Below are 19,673 nucleotides of genomic sequence, written 5' to 3'. Positions count from 1 at the left end.
TGGCTCTAGTCAGCCCCTAACAGCTCAGCATATTTAATTGACATCAGAAGAATCTGGTGAGAGAGCAGTCTGACCGGCTGTCGTGACTCAGTAGTTTCAGCCAACATGTTGCATGTGGTCAACTAGATCCTGTGCAGATTGTTCCGTCATCTCAGAAAGTTGTGTCATCAAAGTTTTGTCTTTGTGTCCAAAGTCAACTCAGTTACCAGACCTTCAGTTATAAGTAGATTCTTATTTGAGTGCTTATTACCAAAGATTATGTATACTAATCAGTCCAAATTATCTACTTTGTCTCCCATGCTATGTGAGAATTAATAGTGTTGAAAACAATGTCCGTGGAAAAAAGAAGAGGACTGATGGTAAGCACTGGGCCACGGCCTGTTTTAGACATCATTTCTATTTGACCACAGGCTTGATGCTTCTCTGGGGCTGCTGCAGTGGTCGAAGCCAAAGTGAGCTGCATTCTTCTATAATGGCAGAGCAGTATACTAAAACAGCGTTGCACTTATGACTCTTATAACTTCGACCAACACTTTGATTAACCTCCATTTGGAGGCGACTCTTCAGATGGCAAGACAATGCTCTTGTGTCAGTTCACCAGAGTTTTTAACAGCAGGAAGACGTGTATTTTGAAGAACAACGACGGTCCCAGGCCCTTCGATGGACACAGTTGGCATGAGTCAGTCTTTGCACATCTCTCAGTTTGAGGAAGTAAACACTCACATGTGATCTCATATCCAAACACAGACTCTTTCCTCTCTCACTCCTCCTGCCCCTCTCTCGCCCTCTCTCTGCTCACCCCTCTTTGTCCTCCAGGTCCCGGCCGCTGTAGTCAAAGAAGATGTTGCTGTCTTCAGCCAGAGCTCTCTCCATCACCCGGATGCTGCTGTCGAAGAAACTCTGAAACTCAGAGGAGTGCAGGATCTGCTGCCTCTCCTCCTCTGTCAGTTCCCGCAGCACTGGAAAGGAGCCTGGAGGAAGGAACATAAAGCATGTGAAACAGTCTTATGTGCATACATTGTGCACCCACACCTGGGTTTACAACACTTACTTTTTCATTATTGATTAATCAAACAAATATTTTCACAACTATTACTGTTTTCTAAAATGTCAGTGAACAATGCCCATCCTACTTACTTGAAGCCCAAGACGTCATCTACAAACTCGGCCCAGTAGTCCAAATCCCAAAGATATTGCACTTATTATAGTCGAAGAAAGGCAGCAAATACTCCTAACTGAGAAGCTAGTTGGGAATGTTTGGCATAAAAATTGACTTATATGAATAGATTATCAAAGTACTTTATTTCTGGCATAAGTTTCTTATTATAACAAATATAAATGGGCCTACATTGTTACGGTTCCATTTTCCATTGTTTATATTTAAAGTTACATTACACAAAGTCTTTTTATTTTTTTAGGTGAAGCTTATCTCTATTGTCAATTACATTATTTGATAAATTGTTTCTTGTTTGACCTCCATCCTGTGTGTTGACTGGACTGTGAGCCGGGTAATGACAGGGATAAAAGTACAGGTACCTCGCTGTATCTTGTTGTACTGTACGCAGTAATTGTCATGTCTAATTCTGCACAAAAAAAGAGAGAAAACTTACATCACGTGTTTCCAAAGTCCGATTAACATTCACTTCATCTCTATCAAAACCAGAATCCCATCCAGGACATAATAAACTACAAACAGCTCCTAATGCATCTTTTCTAATAAAACCCAACGGCAAGAACTTCATAAACAAGAGAAAAACAAAGCCCTTTGAGCAGGACGCCTCCCTTTGAACGTAATGGCTGCACAGCACGGCGTCCGGTTTTTGAAGTCACTGTCCCCAAGCACACATGCAATTTTACACACACAAGCATGCACAGACACACATATATCGACCTTTACCCTGCCTCTTGACTTTGATCCCCCCCCATCCCTTTGTATTTCTTACGAGTTGTCAGAAAAGACCCAGTGAATCGAGAGGCAGAGATCAAAGGCCAGACCTTCTAATAGGCCAGGATGGAGAGAAGACGGATGACTGTGTGTTTATGAGTGCGTGTGTGCATACATATGTCGATGTGTGTGTTTGAGTCACATTCAGTACAGAGTTATGCTTATGCGTGTGTGTCTGAATATGAATATGTCTATGAATCTGGGTGTCCATTGCATGTTGTGTGTTTACCCACTCAAGCTCATTTTTCTCCATATTCTACCACACTTCACCATCCACATAGGCATCCACAGACACACTTCACCATTCCTCTCAACTTTGAAGTGTGGTCGGGGGTCAAATGACAGGTTTTTAATCAGTGCTGACCCCCACATGCCATGGAGCTGATATGCTGGACCCGCCTTAACCCCCGTCGTAACCTACCCCCATTCCTCCATCTGATACACCCACTGACTGGCTGAGGGTGTCACACACAAGTGGCCGTGTTTCGTGACAGTTTGACCAGCAACATGTGAGAAGTCGAGAAGAAAGAGACCGGAAGATAAAGAATGGGACGTTTTTTGTTCGCAGTAATTGGGAGTACAACAGCGACATAAAGTATTGTCATGCAGGAGGAAACCTGAATTAATGAGGTGATATATATATAACAGCTGATAATTTTAACTCTCCCATCATCCATCAATTCTTTGTACCTTCTTTGTTTTCCCTGTTGTCATCTTCATCCTGCTGCTCAGATTCAGGGCCTGGCTTCACCTCCAGCATCTCTTCATCCTCCTCTTCCTCTTCCACTGAAAGAGAGTTAAAAAAAAAAGAAAGAAAGAAAAAAAGAGCACTCATGTTAATCAACAGCTGTTCCAATTTTCTTCGACCTCCCGCTGTGTACTGCTTCCCCCCCTTCTTAGCAAAATAATCACTGCCAGACATGCCCCGGTACACCTGACTAACTAACAGTTGGTCCAAATGGGTTTCATTTACAGACACACGCACTCAGATTTATATTTTCATTTTTCATTTTTAATAAACACAATAAAGTAAATACTTTATATTACTGTTGCTAATGTATATTAAGTATACATGGTCTTGGAAAAATAAATCCAACAGGAAACAAGCCTTTGCCCAAATCTGTGTTGAAGCTGTAGCATGTGTTCACATGGTCTGCATGTGTGGACATTGTGCATGCAATCACACACACACACACACACACACACACACACAGACAGCAGGAAATGTCAGAGTTGTGTGAGCTCTCCTTTTTTTATTTCACCTTTGACCCCAAGCAAAAAGATCCAATGATGTGTGTGTGTAAAAGGGGATTCCCTCTGCATTCCCTCCAATCAGGCTCTGCAATTACGCTTGCCTTTTCAGGATTTATTGTAAGTGTGTGCAGTGTGTGTGTGTGTGTTTGGAAAGAGGTGGGGTTCAAGTATGAAGGGTTACTGTCAACATAGGCACCTGCTTGTCAGCTACTGCCCCCCTCACCCCCCCAACCAGCCCCACTACCCTCAGGGTATGTGTTGGTAACCCTTGCCAACCTCTCCTCCCTTTTTCTGCCGATCCCTCCCTCCGAAACAGATGCCGAGAGTTGGTGGGCCTCTCAGAAGACCCCTTAACACCCTGACACCGTGACCAGACACCTGTGGTTTGCCAACACACACGCTACACACACACACACAGTCTGTCTTTCTCTCTCTCTCTCAAACACACACACCCGGGGCCCTCGCCTGCAGTGCCAGGGGTGGCGAGAGGTTAACTGGCGCAGGGTCAAGCTGACAACAGTCGCTCAGTCCAGCGGGAGGAAGTGACTACATCACACTCTCAGACTCTCTCTCACACACACACACACACACACACACACGTTGGGTGTGTTTAACTCAGCTGGAGGATGGCCCGGGGCACTGTTAAAACCACTTGCTCAAGAGTCGCTCTTGCACCGGATGAACTGTCCATTCATCCCTTCAACCCGCCTAAGCTTTTGATGAACTCACTGCTGCAGCTTTAAAAATTGGTGGAGCACTTCAGCAATTTCATTATGTCAATTGGAATCATTTCTGCCATTATTTTATTGATTATTTAAGGGTTCCCAGTACATCCTCTCTCTCCCTCTCTCTCTCTCTGTCTTTCTTTATTTTCCTCTCCTCGGTTAACGTTTTTGATTTATGACTTTCCTTTTCAAACTGTGTGTATATAATAAATGACTAAGCTAAATCAAACACACGGCGGCGAGGCTCAGTCCAAGTCGGTGGTTAACAGTCAGCTGTAGAGATCCAAACACCAGTGACCCACCAGTATGGAGAGGAAGCCAGAGAGGACCAGACAGGCAGACTGCCAGACTAGCTCGATGTCTGAGCTGCCAAAACAGACAAGCAAACAGAGACGCACAGGAAAACCCTTCTCTCAGGCGCTTTTGTCTCTCCCGCCATGCTTCAGTTTGTGAAGCTTTATTTCTCTCGAATGCTGTTTTGTTTTTGTCATCTATCAGTCTCATCACTCTTCCCCTCCACAAACTGTTGTCATTACTCAGCAAAGGCTTCAGGACGTAAACAATAAATGTGGGTCCTGCTAACCAGCATCGAGTAGATACATTACAAACTTCGATTCTTTATTCTTGACCTTGCGTGACCGGCCCGATGGTTGGAATGTGTGGCGACGGGGATGGGAGGAGCGTGAGTGGAGGAGAGAGACCACATTGAGGAGCGGTCAAACTGTCAACCCTCGGGACCACAGGACACTGGAGTAAGGCAGCGTGATTCATTGCTGATGGGTTACCTCACCGAGGGGAGACGGTCCAATTCCCGTATGAAGATACTGTTGATGTCGTTGCCAGCAGCCATGCATGCAAGTTGTTCTGTCGGGAGTCCCGCACCAAAACTGCCCAGACTATTTCCTTAAAATGGAAATGTTCAGAGATACATATCTATGTATGCAAGTAAAGCAAACGCTACTTTGAGGTGAATTATACTGGAAAGTAGACTCATGGGTTGAGAATAATAACATACAAAACTCTATGTAAAAAGGACACGCAAACACACACACAGAGGCACAACAGGGTTTCCTGTTGAGTTGCAAAAGAAGCAGGGAGGATAAATCAAAAGAGACAATCTTCCACAGTTTGAGAGTGTCTGCCTGCTACCCTGTGAGTATCTGCACACTGTCTTGTTTCCACCTCTTTCCAGTCATGGGCTGCTTTCTCTTTCCACCTGCCGCTTAATACCGCTCCTCGCGGCAGGACAACAGGTTAACTGGTATCCTCCCCCTTGCCGCAGACGGGGGTCCATCTCAATGAAACTCCGCTTGGGGGCTCCCGTTTTGGCCGGCTACACACCCGGGGTAATGATATCCTCGGTAGCCCGGGACCGCCGCATCTGGCTGCCTCAATCTTCCCCTGGCTGCTTACTCATGCTGACCATGCCCGGTCAATTCAGCACAACCCAGCAGACACACAGATTCACAGTGTGGAGATACAAACACAAGTACACACACACACACACACACGTGTAAAAGTGGTTGTAAATGCATATTCTCACACAGACATACACATAGTATGTCTGCAAGAATGTCTGAATTTGTGAAATTGTTTGGAACAAGAAAGGATGGAAGTAACAACAAAGCCTTTCATATACTCATAAGTACTATGCTAGAAATGGTCCAATATGCTGTCAGTTAGGTGAAACGCAATGCTATTTTAAAAACTGCAGTAATGTAGAAACACAAGTAATTGTCTCCACAAGTAATCTCCACTACTCAGTTCTTACATCCTTTTTGCATTGCATTGCAAATATACAGCAGCAACATGTGATGGTACTGTATCAAAATAAAAATAAAAATGCTTGTGATATTCTGAAATTGTGCTTGTTGTCCTGCCGAGAGTTCCTCCAAAGCGAGATCACTCTTAACCCTCTCAGACTGACAGGAAGGAGTTAACTGGCCATTACAATGCAACTAGAAACTGTATTGCCTAATTAACACGTTCTGATCATGTTTTCTGTGCAGGAGGCTCTTTTTGTTGCTTTTATGAACCAACAGAAGAGCGAAACCCTTCAAGAGTAAAGGGCTGATCTGTTTGTGGAATAAAGAAAACTTAATGAAGGCTGATACACCGCTGAGTTTTTCATTAGCTTAAACATCTTGTATTATTTCACAGTAGGCAGCTACTATCGAGCATGTGGAGCTTATAAATGATGTGCACTTCTGCTCCCCTTCGGCTAGTACATACAGCACAATGGCCTGGTGTGTCACGGCAATAATGTGTTAGCATGTGTTCTGTTTGGTGAGGATCAAAGCGTTCGCTAACCTTTTATTCTGAACCCAATCCACAGTAAGTGCCAGTGTGTTGAAATGTGTTAGCGCATGCTTGGAGCGATTGGCATAGTTATCAAAGAGCTGTGTGTGTGTGCGTGTGTGTGTGTGTGTGCGCGTACGCGTGTGTGTGCGTGTGTGTGTGTGTGTAAGGGAGGATGAGACCAGGCCCAGAGTTTGTCACTGACTACACTATAGGGGTAGAGCCGCAGACTTATCATACCAGAACGGAGGTGACTGCTAAACTGAGTCACGCACAATCAAAGTTGACAGAACTCATAATTTGTATAGATCTCTATTGTATTAATCACAAAGAAAGAGAGATACTGATATGATAGAGAGAAGGAGGCAGCGGAAAGAGGGACACAAAAGAGAAATCCAGCAGGACTTTGGGGGATCCCACGCACTGGGAATAACCCTACAACATTATATATGCATTCATATGGTCACACACTCACACTCACTCATACACACTCACACACACACACACACACACACACACACACACACACACACACACACACACACACACACACACACAGTGTGCAGGGGTTCTGGGAGGTTGGCTGTTGAGCAGACCACAACAAGCACTCTGCAGAGGAGTAGGAGGCTGACATGACTTGAAAGGCTGCTCTAATGTGGCCCTGACACGACACGCACACACACGCACACACACACGCACACACACACACACGCACACATACACTATACTCTTATTGTGAGAGACAGACCCAACACACGCACACACTACATCCACTTCCCCTCTCCATATTACAAATGACCCGAGGCATCCGGGAAATTTTGGCACATTAATTTGTCCCACCTCCAGTAATATAAACCTTGTTATCCAAGTTATCCAAGAACAAAAAAGATTTAATCAACCACAATTGTTTTATACGACTTTTATAATGATATAGATTACAAATACAATGATGCAAATGTAAGATAAATTAAATGTGATATGACAGGCCTATGACACAAACATGTTTAAAAGAAATACCTAGCTATCGAATAATTCTGGACGTATCTGGAGCACACACACTCACTCTCTCTACACTAAATGCATAAAGTAAACGGTAACACCGGGAATACATTTCTTTGGCTCTTATCTAACCGAATAGGTTCTCACACCCTTTCATTAACTGCAACGCTACTTTTGTCATGACGCCTGTCCCCTCCATGTGGGAGGAGATTTTGTACGTGGGCCATACTGAAAGACACCCATATAAATATGCCAATAGGATTAGGAGTCGTGACTGCCCCATGGCTGGATACTTTAGTGAGGGTCACAGTGCTAATGATTCCTTATTGCGCATAGAGGGCAACTTACACTTTGGTCATGGGGAGAGACAGAATACAGAAACCTAACCAAAGGGACGTATGGATCCATCGACCGCATGTGTGTCCTATTCTCAATGAAGATATTCTCTTTTCTTTGATTTTATTTCCTTTGTACAGCCTATGTTAAAACCTCTATGGGTACCTATCGTCCATAAATGATGTATCTCTTCATGGTATTTCATGTTTTCATCTTTCATGTTATTATGCAGGTCATGTGATTTCCTCCAATTGGTTCCTGCTACTATTGTAGGTGAGGCTACATCATTTTGTTTATGTTTGTTAAATGTCCTGACGAAGACCGACAGTGGTCAAACATTGTTGGCTTTTTAATGATGTAGCCATGACAATAAAGGCTTTTTTAAATATTTCCTTCCTCGTTGTTACTTTTTCAGCTATATGGAACAATTTCATGGACAATTTTGAGTATAGCCTCAGAGATTAAAATAAGCACTGCTCCACCTTATTGTTCCTGCCTTAGACAGTTACTCTTCGTACCCACTCAGTGAACTGTCTGGACAACCACTAGGTTTCGTTAAAACTCAGCTAGACTCGCAGAAGAATTCTCCTTCTGAACACAGTGAAACACTGCCAACAGTTTGGGGACCTCGGTTAGTCCGGTTGGACAGAAAATTGATGGGTTGGAGCCAGCCTTGCAGTAAAGTCGAAAAGATCATTTGCCGAGAGGTCAGAGGCCAAGAATCTCACTGATCTGTCGATGGTCAGGACACACAGGACAGATTGTAGAGAAAAGTGTCACAAAATGGCATAGTAGTAAATTGTATTCCCAAGACACAACACCACTTAAGCCTTCTACAAAGTCTGTCAAATGTTGAGTAATTGTTTGTTAAATACTTTTTCCCTAGAGTGGCCCAGGGTCTTATTCAGATAGCAGACAGAAGTAAAATGCATTAAATATCCACTAAACCCTTTCACTTCAATTTGTTAATTTTATTCATTTTCTTTCTTTCTTTTCCATTTGTTTTTAATAGAAAGTAATGCTTAAAATTCATGATGGTTCATCAAGTCATGATTACCACAGTGGGGGTAGTATTTGCACCCCCTCCCCCACACACACACACACACACACACACACACATTAGCAGCAAGACCTGATGTAAAACTGGTGAGGCTAAAACCCGCAGGATGATTTAGATTAATTTATCTCTTCACCGCACTTCCTCAAGTGATCAAACATTGTGTATTGTCTGTATTGTCTGTGTGTATGTACGTGTGTTCAAGTCTATGTACACTCGAGTCTACACCATATGCACACATGCATGCCCTCACATAATCAGCATTCGTTAATGCAGCCCATTGAGGTCTTTGGGAGTCTGAGGCCAGCCCTGCTGTGTGCTGTGGGTGCTGTCGGAGTAGATTCTCTCCCCATTTCCTTCTCTCTTTTCAGTTCCCCCCCTCTCTTTCTAGCAGTGCCACCCAGGCTTGGCCCCGACCCAGACCCACATCTTTAAGACGAGGCATCATGCCACGCTACGCCATGCTCTGAGCCCGGCCGCAAGACCCTGATTAAAACCCATGACTTCAAACTTTCCAAACTGTCAAAAACCCAGTCAGAGAGAGAGAGAGAGAGAGAGAGAGAGAGAGAGAGACCAACAGACAGAAAAAAATTGTACATAAAATCACCGCTGTGGCATCGACTCACTTTCAAAAAGTCATCGGAGCTGCATTTGTGTCACTCAGAAATAACGCTGTGTGTATGCTTGCATGTTTGTCAGTGTGTGTGGCTCGGATGGTGATTGGAGGTCTGTGTTTGCCACTTGGATGGCGATGGTGTTTCATTTTGTTTTAATGAGGACGGACGGACAGATGGGACTAACAGCTTTTATAGGCCTGCTAAACGTTGATGCTTGAGGTTGAATCCCTCTGGATGGTCCTAAAATAGACAAAAGTATTCACAGCAAGTCAGCAAAACTGTCAAATAAAATACACACAAAGTCAAAGAAAGCAGTTTAATCGACTTTTCTTAATTAAATTAAGACTTTATAAGCCAACACGTTTGGGATTAATTGTAAAACAGTTCATTAATACTACCATAATATAATTCAAGCTGATACTCATTTCTAATAAAAATCTCTTGACACTTTTGGTTGGTGAGACTTTGAGGGAGGCCTCAAGTATATGTGCCAAGAGTGCTCCCTGCTGTAGAGTTGCAGAATAGCATGCCGCACTGCAGCCAGACAGAACACCAGCATGGTTATCACATTTCACTTCAATCAACTGCCAAGCTATAAACTGTGATAACAATCTGGACATTTAAAGTTGAATTCAGAAAGTGAAGGCCTTTTAAATGTGATTACCAGGAGTGACTGACGAACAATTGAACACAAACGTATGTAGTACGTTGATTTATTTTGACTTGACTAGATTTATTTTGACTTGACTAGATTTTTAATTGACTGCCTGAGTTAAAAGGTTTGTCTGTAAATCTGAGAGTGTAACACAGTCAACAGGCAGAAACAAGCCAAACAAAGGGTTAACAGCCAACTGAAACAACTAAAGTGAAGCAGGGCTATGAGCTTCAGGCTAGCTGTGGCAGTGAACCGCTACCCTCTCAAATGAAAATCCCTGGAGAGTCGAAGGGATCTTGTACAAGTGAGACCACCCAGGCAAACGCTGTTTTACACACGCTAAAAGAAAATGCAACAAGGAGGGGGAAGAGGGGGCACACATGTCAAAAAGTCAAGTTCAACGCAATGCCAGCGAAAAGGAGAAAAAAGGCACACGTGAAACTGTATCCTTCTCATCTAAAGCCCTCATCAGATGGCAAATATTATTTTGGATGATGGCCATTTTGCCAAAGAGAGAGAGAAAGCCAGAGGGAGGGAGATGAAGAAGGGGGTTCATGTACCTTATTATACGGTGGTCATAGGGGAAAATTGCAATCATCTGTGACTCACTTGGAATACCTTACGCACTGTGAAAGACATTATTTCTCTCTAATACCAAGATTTTTTCTGGGTTTTCACTGCCATGACCGTTTTGACAGAAACCGCCTGGGACCCTGCATCAATTTCGTGAGTGAAACAAGAGAGAAGGCCGCGCCCTTTTGAGGGCGATGACGATGAAAGATGAACTCAGAGTTGTTTCATGAGGACAGAAAGTGAGAAGCGTTGGCCGATTATATGTGATTGCAGGAAAGACGAGGGGAGATCATGATAGGAAAACCCGAGTCTGATCTGAAATATGACTTTGTGTGTGAACATTCACACTTGGTTTAAATAGTATCCCTAGCTGCTACCTCAAGGCAATGACCCCAGAAGTCACCAAACTTCAATTATTTTCAGTGGAACAGATTCAAAGTAAAACAAACTTAGTACATTTTGTTCAAGACCACTGGGTACACTCACTGTGGTTATTCCCTCTTTGCCTTGAATTGTGCCTTGAAAACACACACACACACACACACACACACACACACACACACACACACACACACACACACACACTGGTCTGTTCCTGTCTGACTGGAACAACAACAATGTATGAGACAAGCACTTCCATATGTGCCTGAATACACACACATACACATATATATATATATATGGAACCACATTCCTCCCTCCAGGACCTTGAAGACTGCCCACAAACCCCTCAATCATGTCGGTTTCGTACAGACTGGGAGAGTGTTGCGTTCACTGTTTTTATTTGAATGCATCGTGCAAACTACAGACCCACGAAGAATTGACTGACCTGTGAGCCTCATCGCTGCCCAATACAATAATACTTTCCCTCCTGATGATGTCTTGAAGGACAAACTAGACAAAACAGCTACAACCAAGCACTACTTTGCACGAGCACAATTATATGGCGACTGCCAATAAAATAAAATAAAATAAATAGTGTCTTCTGGCTTTTCACACAACCTTACATTTTACGTGGTTACGATATTGACTGTATTGTTGACTCGAGCCCTGAGTAAACTGTCACCTACTACACTTCAGAACATGTTCTCTGACTTGTTCATTGACATTTTACATCTGATTATTATTCTATGACAGCACGGAGAGAGGATTTAGTGACTGGAACCTGATGAATCTAGAAGGATTTGTTCCAAAATGTCAAAGAATGTCAAAAACATATATTTTAGGTGCTAACTAGAACTAGCAATGTGGTTAAAATAATTATCACAATGTTATAATTTTTCTGAGATCAAAACTAATTCAACCTCAACATCACCTAGTGCACATCATAAAAGCACATTTGGATTCTTTTGAACAAAATGTAAATGCTGATGTACAATTGCCTGCTGATTCCTACATTATCAATGCCTGTCATGTCGATCAAAATGTATTATGCTGGTTCTCTGTTGAATAATCCTACAATATCTACATTTCATAAGTCATTACATGCAAAATGGCTGAACCAGTTGTCATAATCTGTCAAGCGTGATTTATATAGATTTATATTTTTCTAAACGTGTCCTGAATGGAATTGCTCTCAGGTGAATCTTGACTTTCACCAATATGAATATCTTCCCAATGTTGATACATATACATGAATACAAAAATCAACGGATGTTTCTGTTATGCAACACATCAGACAAACTGTGCAATGCAAACACTATAAATCATAACAGTGAAATAAACTATTAAGTCATTTAGGATCCTGAAGGACATTTTGTGTTTAACTGTTGATAAATACCTCTCAGTTTATGACCTGATGAACCATATGTAATATATTTAGAAGTTTGTGAAAAATAAACACAAAAGTAAACACTCTAATTGGATCAATTTGCTGCCAATGGTCAGGATAATTTCATAAATGTGTCATTTGGTTTCTTAACTACTCCATTATGGGATTATGTAGAGTTTAGGCTACGTTTGTGCTTGTGTGTGTGTGTGTGTGTGTGTGTGTGTGTGTGTGTGTGGGGGGGGGGGGTTGTCTGTGTGTGTGTGGATGCTTTGCCGGTTTGCATGTGTGCTTCTGTACAAATTGATGGTGTGTGCATGCTTGTTTATTCCCAAGTTTGTTGGTTTGCACAAGTGTGTTTATATTTATGAATCTGTATGTGTGTGAATACACTCACAAAACAATGTGTGTCTTTTCAGATTAGTGCTTGGAAATGGGTTTTCTCTTGCAATTAGAGGCCATTACCAGTTCACCACATGTCAAAAGAAAGCCACTTATTGCAGTAATATACTTAAGGAGTGAATTACTGACCAACTATATACTCAAGCTGTACAGACCCTGAAAACTAATGGGCCAGAAAATACTGGAGGGGGGAGAGAGAGAGAGAGATAGAGAGAGCGCGAGAGAGAGTCATTCACACATCATTTTGCATACAGATGCACAGACTTTAACCACAAACACTCCTGACCCCATGAACATTTAACCATAAGAAGTGTTTTGAAGTTGCAACATCAAATCATCACCCAAACACACACAGAGTTGTATTTCTGATGGCCTACTTATGGTTCACTGGAAACAATTACTGCTGTAATATCAGAACTGCTGCCTCCACTGCGTGTCTCCTATTTCGTTCTCTCTTGTTCCTCCTTAAACTCCACTTTTTATTCCCCAATGGCCAAAGATTTCTCTTCATCTTTTACTTTCACTCTTATTCCCTTCATTTTCTCTCTTTTTCCCTTGGCTACCTTTCCACTGAGGCCTATTACGGATCTTTTAAGGCTCCACTGAGAAACCAATTTACTCCAAACTGGGTCAGGCTACACTAATGCCAACCTGCACACATGTATACGTGCACAAGCACATGCACCAAATGTCTGCAATCCCCTTGACCGTTCCTGCTCTTGCCAACATCTCCAGTAAATGTGCTCGCACACACACACACACACACACACACACACACACACACTTGATAGTTATCTTCAGATTGGGATCGGTAGAAAGTAAAATAGTGTTTTTTTTGTCAGAGTCTAACATTCAGTCCGTTCATGGCCAAAAGGGATTGGCCGGGCCAGAGGAGGGATGCAGGGAGAAACAAAGAGAGAGGCAGTAAGGTTGCCCACATTTTGCTGAAAATATGTGAAATCTCACCACCTCCTCCCACATGAAGAGGTTAAAACTTGGCTCCACAAAATATTGTCAGATCTGAGTAAAAATTGGAGGTATTTCTGGTGCTGTGGTTAAATAATAGTCATAAGAAAGGGTTCACAGTCTCAATGAAACTCCTGAAATACTTCAACAGTGTCTCTGTTCAACCGTCATAATTACATGTTTTATTTTAGTACAAAATATAGCACAATTTACATTTTGCACAGGGAAATGTTATCATTGGATATATTTAAGGCTGCCACTGCACAGTCAAGTTATACTAAAGCCCAACAACTTGGGTCTAATCCAACTTAAATTCCATGAGCCAAAAACCCTGTAAATCCAGTGAGGGCGGTGATCCCAGTGGTTTCCATGACATGCTAGCTTTAGCTTTTAGGCACGGGAAAAAACGTGCATCGCCATTTTCAAATGGTTCCATTGACCCATCACCTCAAGATATGTGAATGAAAATTGTTTCTATGGTTACCTATGAGTCTCCCCATCACATACATGACTTATGATAATCCCATGCAGTTTCTTTTGCATGCAGTATAAATGTGTTATTTTTGCAGATTTAAGAAATGGTGTATTTGAATGTTTATGCACACTGAGCTCCCTAAACAGTGTTGGAATTGCATAACTTGGGTGTGATGGAAAGGTTGAGGTTAAGGTTTCTTTTTACTTGAACTGATTGGATGAAATGACCTGTTGTGTTCTAAAGGACAAGCACAGCCTCATGAATGTAGAACTTGTGCTACTCACAACTACAAAATAGAGACCTGGGGCTTTCAGAGGATGAAGAAGGGAGTTTCTGAACAGTTCCCACAACAGGAGCGCAAATGCTAGCAAACCAAAAATGTCTGCAACAACGTATGAGACATAAGCGAGCATGGGGATATATACTTATATCATAAATGTTCTAAGGCCTTGTAGACATTCACAATTCATATATTATATTCTGCTTTGGGTGAAAAGCACATATTTGAAATGCAACCACTTCTCTTTCTCAAGAACATGTCAACATGATTAGGCACAAGATACAGGCTTGAAACAGCAGCTATCCAACACACACACTTTGTTTGACCCTAGGTGGTTAGGTTACTATCACACACCACTTTATTTCCCTGCTATGTCCTGAGACAAAGCGTCCATCCCTCACGACAAGCATGTCCATTCATACCCATTAGGACAGCAGTAAATAGCTGGAGCCAACCGTGACTGGGGCTAATCCGATTGCCTCTCACAATGGACGCTCAGGACAGACAGATCAGTGAGCAGCCAATGGGAAAAGGAACATACATAGACAGCTACACATGACGATTATAGGAAGGCCATTGGACATGGAAATTAAAGGCCATATCATTAACTGGTTTAAATGAGAGTCACACACACAGGCTCAATGGGAGCTTTTAAACACAAACGCTTGTGTAAAAGATTAACAAAGTCATATCAAATGTGTACAATTTGATAAAGCTGTATTCAGTGTCCAACACACAAACTCCTATAAAGTTGTTCTGCATTTAACCCACCCTTAGGAGCAGTGGGCTGTTGTGAAGTGCCCGGGGAGCAACTGGGAACTGGGGGTTCAGTGTCTTGCTCGCACACACACACACACACACATGCACACACACACACACACACACACACATCAGCCACCTTGAGCAAAAGGGCAAATATAAGAACTGGGGAGGTCAGTAGTTCATGAGCAGAAGAAGTTCTCATTCCTTTCACACACACACACACTCATACTCACACACACACACTTGATGTCAATATTACAGTTTTAATGTGAAGCCCCCTTCTACATTAACAACCATCTAGTAAATTCAGGCCGTACTAACATTTGATCGCAATAACAATGAATGCCACACGTGACCTTTAAAAAAAAAAGAAGGGAAATACTAATAATTTTTGGGAACTTCTCTTGTTTGGCAGGTCAGTGATCTCAAAGTGATCACTTTTAAATGATCCTTAAACACAACATACTACCACTATCAAACACATACACAGAGGTTAAAAAACAGATATGCAAACAACTAAAGGTCCCTCCAAAGAGATTTATACAGCCTGAGACACACCACCATTATTTAGACAACTGATTTACTCTTCCGTTCATTCCTACAAAGCAACCAGCTGGCTTTCTGCCCACTAAATCTCTTTTTTCTCTACATATATAATATATGTTTAACATAACACAGAGGTAGCATTAGTTGCTTTACCGAACATTTCCAGATCAGACCCTTAGGGCAGAGAGGAACAGTAGGGAGGGAGAGACTAAGAATGTATAAGAGAGAAATGAAGACTGTTCTGTGTGAGTAGCCAAACTGTACAAGAAAAGGGTGATCAGGGAACTAAGGTGTGTTTTCATTACTTGCATTATCTAGATTAGGCTATAGGATAAATCATTTCAAGGTAAGGTTGACTTTGTTAGAAGAAAGACACTTTTAAATATGGTATGAATATAAAGAGTAGAGTTTATGTCTGATAAATAAAAAACAGTGACATTAATTAACTTTGTGCACACCCCAAACTAAATCACACAGCATTACCCTCGCCATGTCAAGTCAATCTGCATACAGCCATCAGAGTAGAGCCTTTGACTAAACATATGCATGAACAAACCACCAGGAGCTCAAGGTGAGCCTACTGGCTGCTTTAGCTCAAAGCTACAGACACACTTTTACATACCAAACACACACAACACTGAACACATGTTTGTGTCCAACTTTGCCATAAGTTGGACACAGTAGGATGTTATTAAATATGAATTGTTTTGCATCTTTTAACAAATCCACAAAGGATTAGCATTTAATAGTTTTAAGTACTCATAGTTATAAATAACTTGTAGGCAGAATGAGTATTTTACTCAAAAACAATTTATAGACTGTTAAAAAAAGAAAAAACTCAATCGTCATGTATTAAAACTACTAGAAGTGTGTGGAAGTGTCTGTATCCATAGATTCTGCTCTGATCCTTTTCTGTTCTGGCTTTGTTCAACATGTTCTGGGTGTCAATGTAGCGACTAGGTGCCTCATCAAAAGCACACAACCAAAGGGAAGCTACGAAAAGGGCCGACATAGCAACGAAAACAGCACAAATATAGTGAGCCGAAATGATAAGCGAATAAAGCTTGTTTCCAAAACGAGAGTGAATCTGGCCAACTTTGAATGTTGAGTTTACAAACCGCAACCAACAAATCCTACTTAATTGTGCCCTAAATATTTAACAACAAAAACATTCAATCAAGATTTAATAGACACATATAAATCATTACACATTATAAATGTGCGCAATTATGCACATAACCTGTAGTTGCAACCTGGAAATAAGATGTGTGCATGTTAGGCTCAGTAATCAACAAAAGGAACTGGCCTGAACAAACAAACAGCCCAAGTGCAGGCAGGTGCTACCATCAGCCTCCTTTCCTCTTTCTCCAGACACACAGGCTTTGTGGTAGTTTGCAAAAGGGTCTCCTCAGGCCAAGGTCACATCCCTGCAGACCACCATAGCTCTGCTCTGGTTTCCAGATGTTCTCTCACACACACACACAGACAGAAAGGGACCTCCGGAAAATGCTGTTGGAAGTTGAAAGACACGTTGTTTGTTTGTATACTGTATGCAGACTAACTACGGCCTATTTGCTTTGTGTGTGTGGGTGCGTGTATGTATGTGTTGTTTCGCTGTTCCATTTACTGGAGGTAAACTGCCTTCGAGAACAGGAGTTCTTGTACTAACAGACTTTTTTTAAGTGAAAAGCTGTGTGTGTGTCAAGTGAGTCAGTGCATTTGCACTTGTTGAATAAATGAATCTATTCCTGGGTCTGTCAAGGAAATGGGGGGAGTTGAGGCGTGCCATGGATGCTGATCAGGACAGAAGTGTGTGTATGTGCGTGGTGGTTTGCTGGTGGAGGGGGGCAGCGGAATCCACACCAGACCATCTATTATAATGACAGGAAGCAGGAAGTACAACCCCTTCACAGTCACATGGCTGCCAGCTGTCTTGACACAAAAAGAGGGAAGATAGAGAAGATGATAGGGAGTGTTTGTGTGTGTGTGTGGTGTGTGTGTGTGTGTGTGTGTGTGTGTGTGTGTTCTACGTGTCTGACAGTCAGTTTGGATGGAGAGTGTGTAGGTGGAGTATTTGTTAGTGCATTCCTACTCTTGAAGATAGAATATCTGCATTTAAAATAAAAGCAAAGGCTTGAAGCTCAATTTGACTGCAACTGCTATCCATCCAAATCTCCAATGTCCTTCTCCTCCAATAGAAAACTAATCAAATCTATATGCCTTGAATTTACAACCACCAATGTTATGCCAAATCCTGTGTCAGGACTAACCTCAATTTTCACCATATGGATGTGTTTAGTAACTGCAGCTCAGCCCACATGCGCACGCCCACTTGCAGAGACACAAATATGCAGATATACATTTCCATGTATGCACGTATAACCTCACATGCAAACTCACTCATACACACACACATGGACAAAATACACACATTTTTCTTGTGTACCATTTTTAGCACAGACCAAAATCCTAATGGAATGAATGCCAGCTCTTTCTCTTCCAGAATACTAAACCATCCATAATGGTAACGAATACGCAAAACACACATACACAAATGTACATCTTTGTGTGCATACAACACACACACACACACACACACACACAGCAAAGCAGGAAATAATCCCCTTGGGTAACTTTCATCTGTCAGGCTTTAAATTACTCCAGGTTTACAGGCTGTGAACTGGCTAAATGTAGTATCAAATTCAACCACACAACAACGACAATCATCGCAACCTGAGACTTTGTGTTGCTTCTTGTGAACTTTGGTGCCCCACGGACCCTAAAACAGCTTGAATCTTAGACTATGATATGGAGTGTCAAGAGAAGTTCCTCATGCCCACACACGCGCACACAAATACTCACCTTCAGACAGGTGGGCGGTGAGAGGCGTCTGTGTCTCCTTGCAGTAAGCCACCACCTCCTTGGGGAGGAAGTCTACCTGTGTGATCTTACAGGCTCCCAGCCTCTGCATCTTGCGCCTGGGTAACAGAGAAAAGATGTTCCTGTTAGTTACATTGTGCATTAACTTGATCTGTCCCATGAACAATTTACATTTGTTTCACGGTTTTAAGCAATGAATAACATGCAAAGCCTCGTGCCTGTAGCAACCACTATCTCAATATTCAGAAGGTCGCGTCAATAGAGTGGTTTACCCTCAAAATGGAATATTCCATTTGTCTCTTGGTTGTAAAGTGCCATGCAGTGCCGAATAAGGTGTATCGCGGTATCCATTTTTGTCAGACAGCAAACTAGAGAAGAGAAGGAACATGTACCCGAGCTCAGAATCAGCCTGCAGCTGCAGCACAGAGGGGTCTGTGTCCCACTGCAGCGTCCTGATGTCACCAACAGGGGGAGCAAGAGAGGACATGCATGTTTACAAACAGACACGTTATAACAAACGCACAGACATTGGCACAGGTGTCAGCGGCGCACTAACACATATTACCACATGTATGCACATACACACTCACCCACAGACCACTTATGTAGGGAACAGCTTAACACAGGGATTCCCATCGAATTTCATGCAAAGATGGCACTGTTAATGGAAACAATTCTTAGATAAGTGGACATTGCGTGGGAGGGCTAATAAGGAAGACATTATATTTCATTATGGTTTAATGTACTCTATTTATTTAAAGATCTCTGCTCATCTCTTGTAACATATTTCTTGGTGTTCTGCCAGGAATATATAAGTAAATACTGAAAGATCTATAGGCAGAAAGAGAGGAAGGTCAAAATTATTTCATTGTTTTCAGTGGGAAAACAATTTGACCTGCTGACTTTTAAATGCAGGAAAGCTCAGCAGAAATCTCTGTTTGGATTTGTTTTATTTTCTAGTCTTCGGCATCCAAATTTAGCAAATTGCATTCCATTAATCCACATTTGTGTGAGATTCTGTGCCTTGATGTTTCATATGCAAGCTTGTGTCAAATGATGTATGAAGTTTGCAAGAAGCCACGAGTTTATCCTGCAACATAATTTCCATCTCACACCTACAGTACAACATACATCA

The 19,673-nt window shown here is 42.1% G+C and overlaps 1 protein-coding gene across 1 annotated transcript in view; it reads right to left on the bottom strand.

The window, feature by feature from the left end:
* LOC117739533 (cytoplasmic dynein 1 intermediate chain 1) overlaps positions 1-19,673 on the bottom strand; it is a 48,498-nt gene that overhangs the window by 25,445 nt on the left and 3,380 nt on the right. The window contains 4 exon segments of the mRNA XM_034545996.1: positions 800-971; positions 2,636-2,731; positions 18,521-18,636; positions 18,931-18,990. Of these exon segments, the coding sequence (XP_034401887.1) occupies positions 800-971; positions 2,636-2,731; positions 18,521-18,636; positions 18,931-18,990 (444 nt within the window).

This window comes from Cyclopterus lumpus, chromosome 11, assembly GCF_009769545.1.
Source record: "Cyclopterus lumpus isolate fCycLum1 chromosome 11, fCycLum1.pri, whole genome shotgun sequence".
NCBI classification, from domain to species: domain Eukaryota; kingdom Metazoa; phylum Chordata; class Actinopteri; order Perciformes; family Cyclopteridae; genus Cyclopterus; species Cyclopterus lumpus.
The sequence above is the reverse complement of the archived record's forward strand: the minus strand, read 5'-3'. Positions and strand labels throughout refer to the sequence as shown.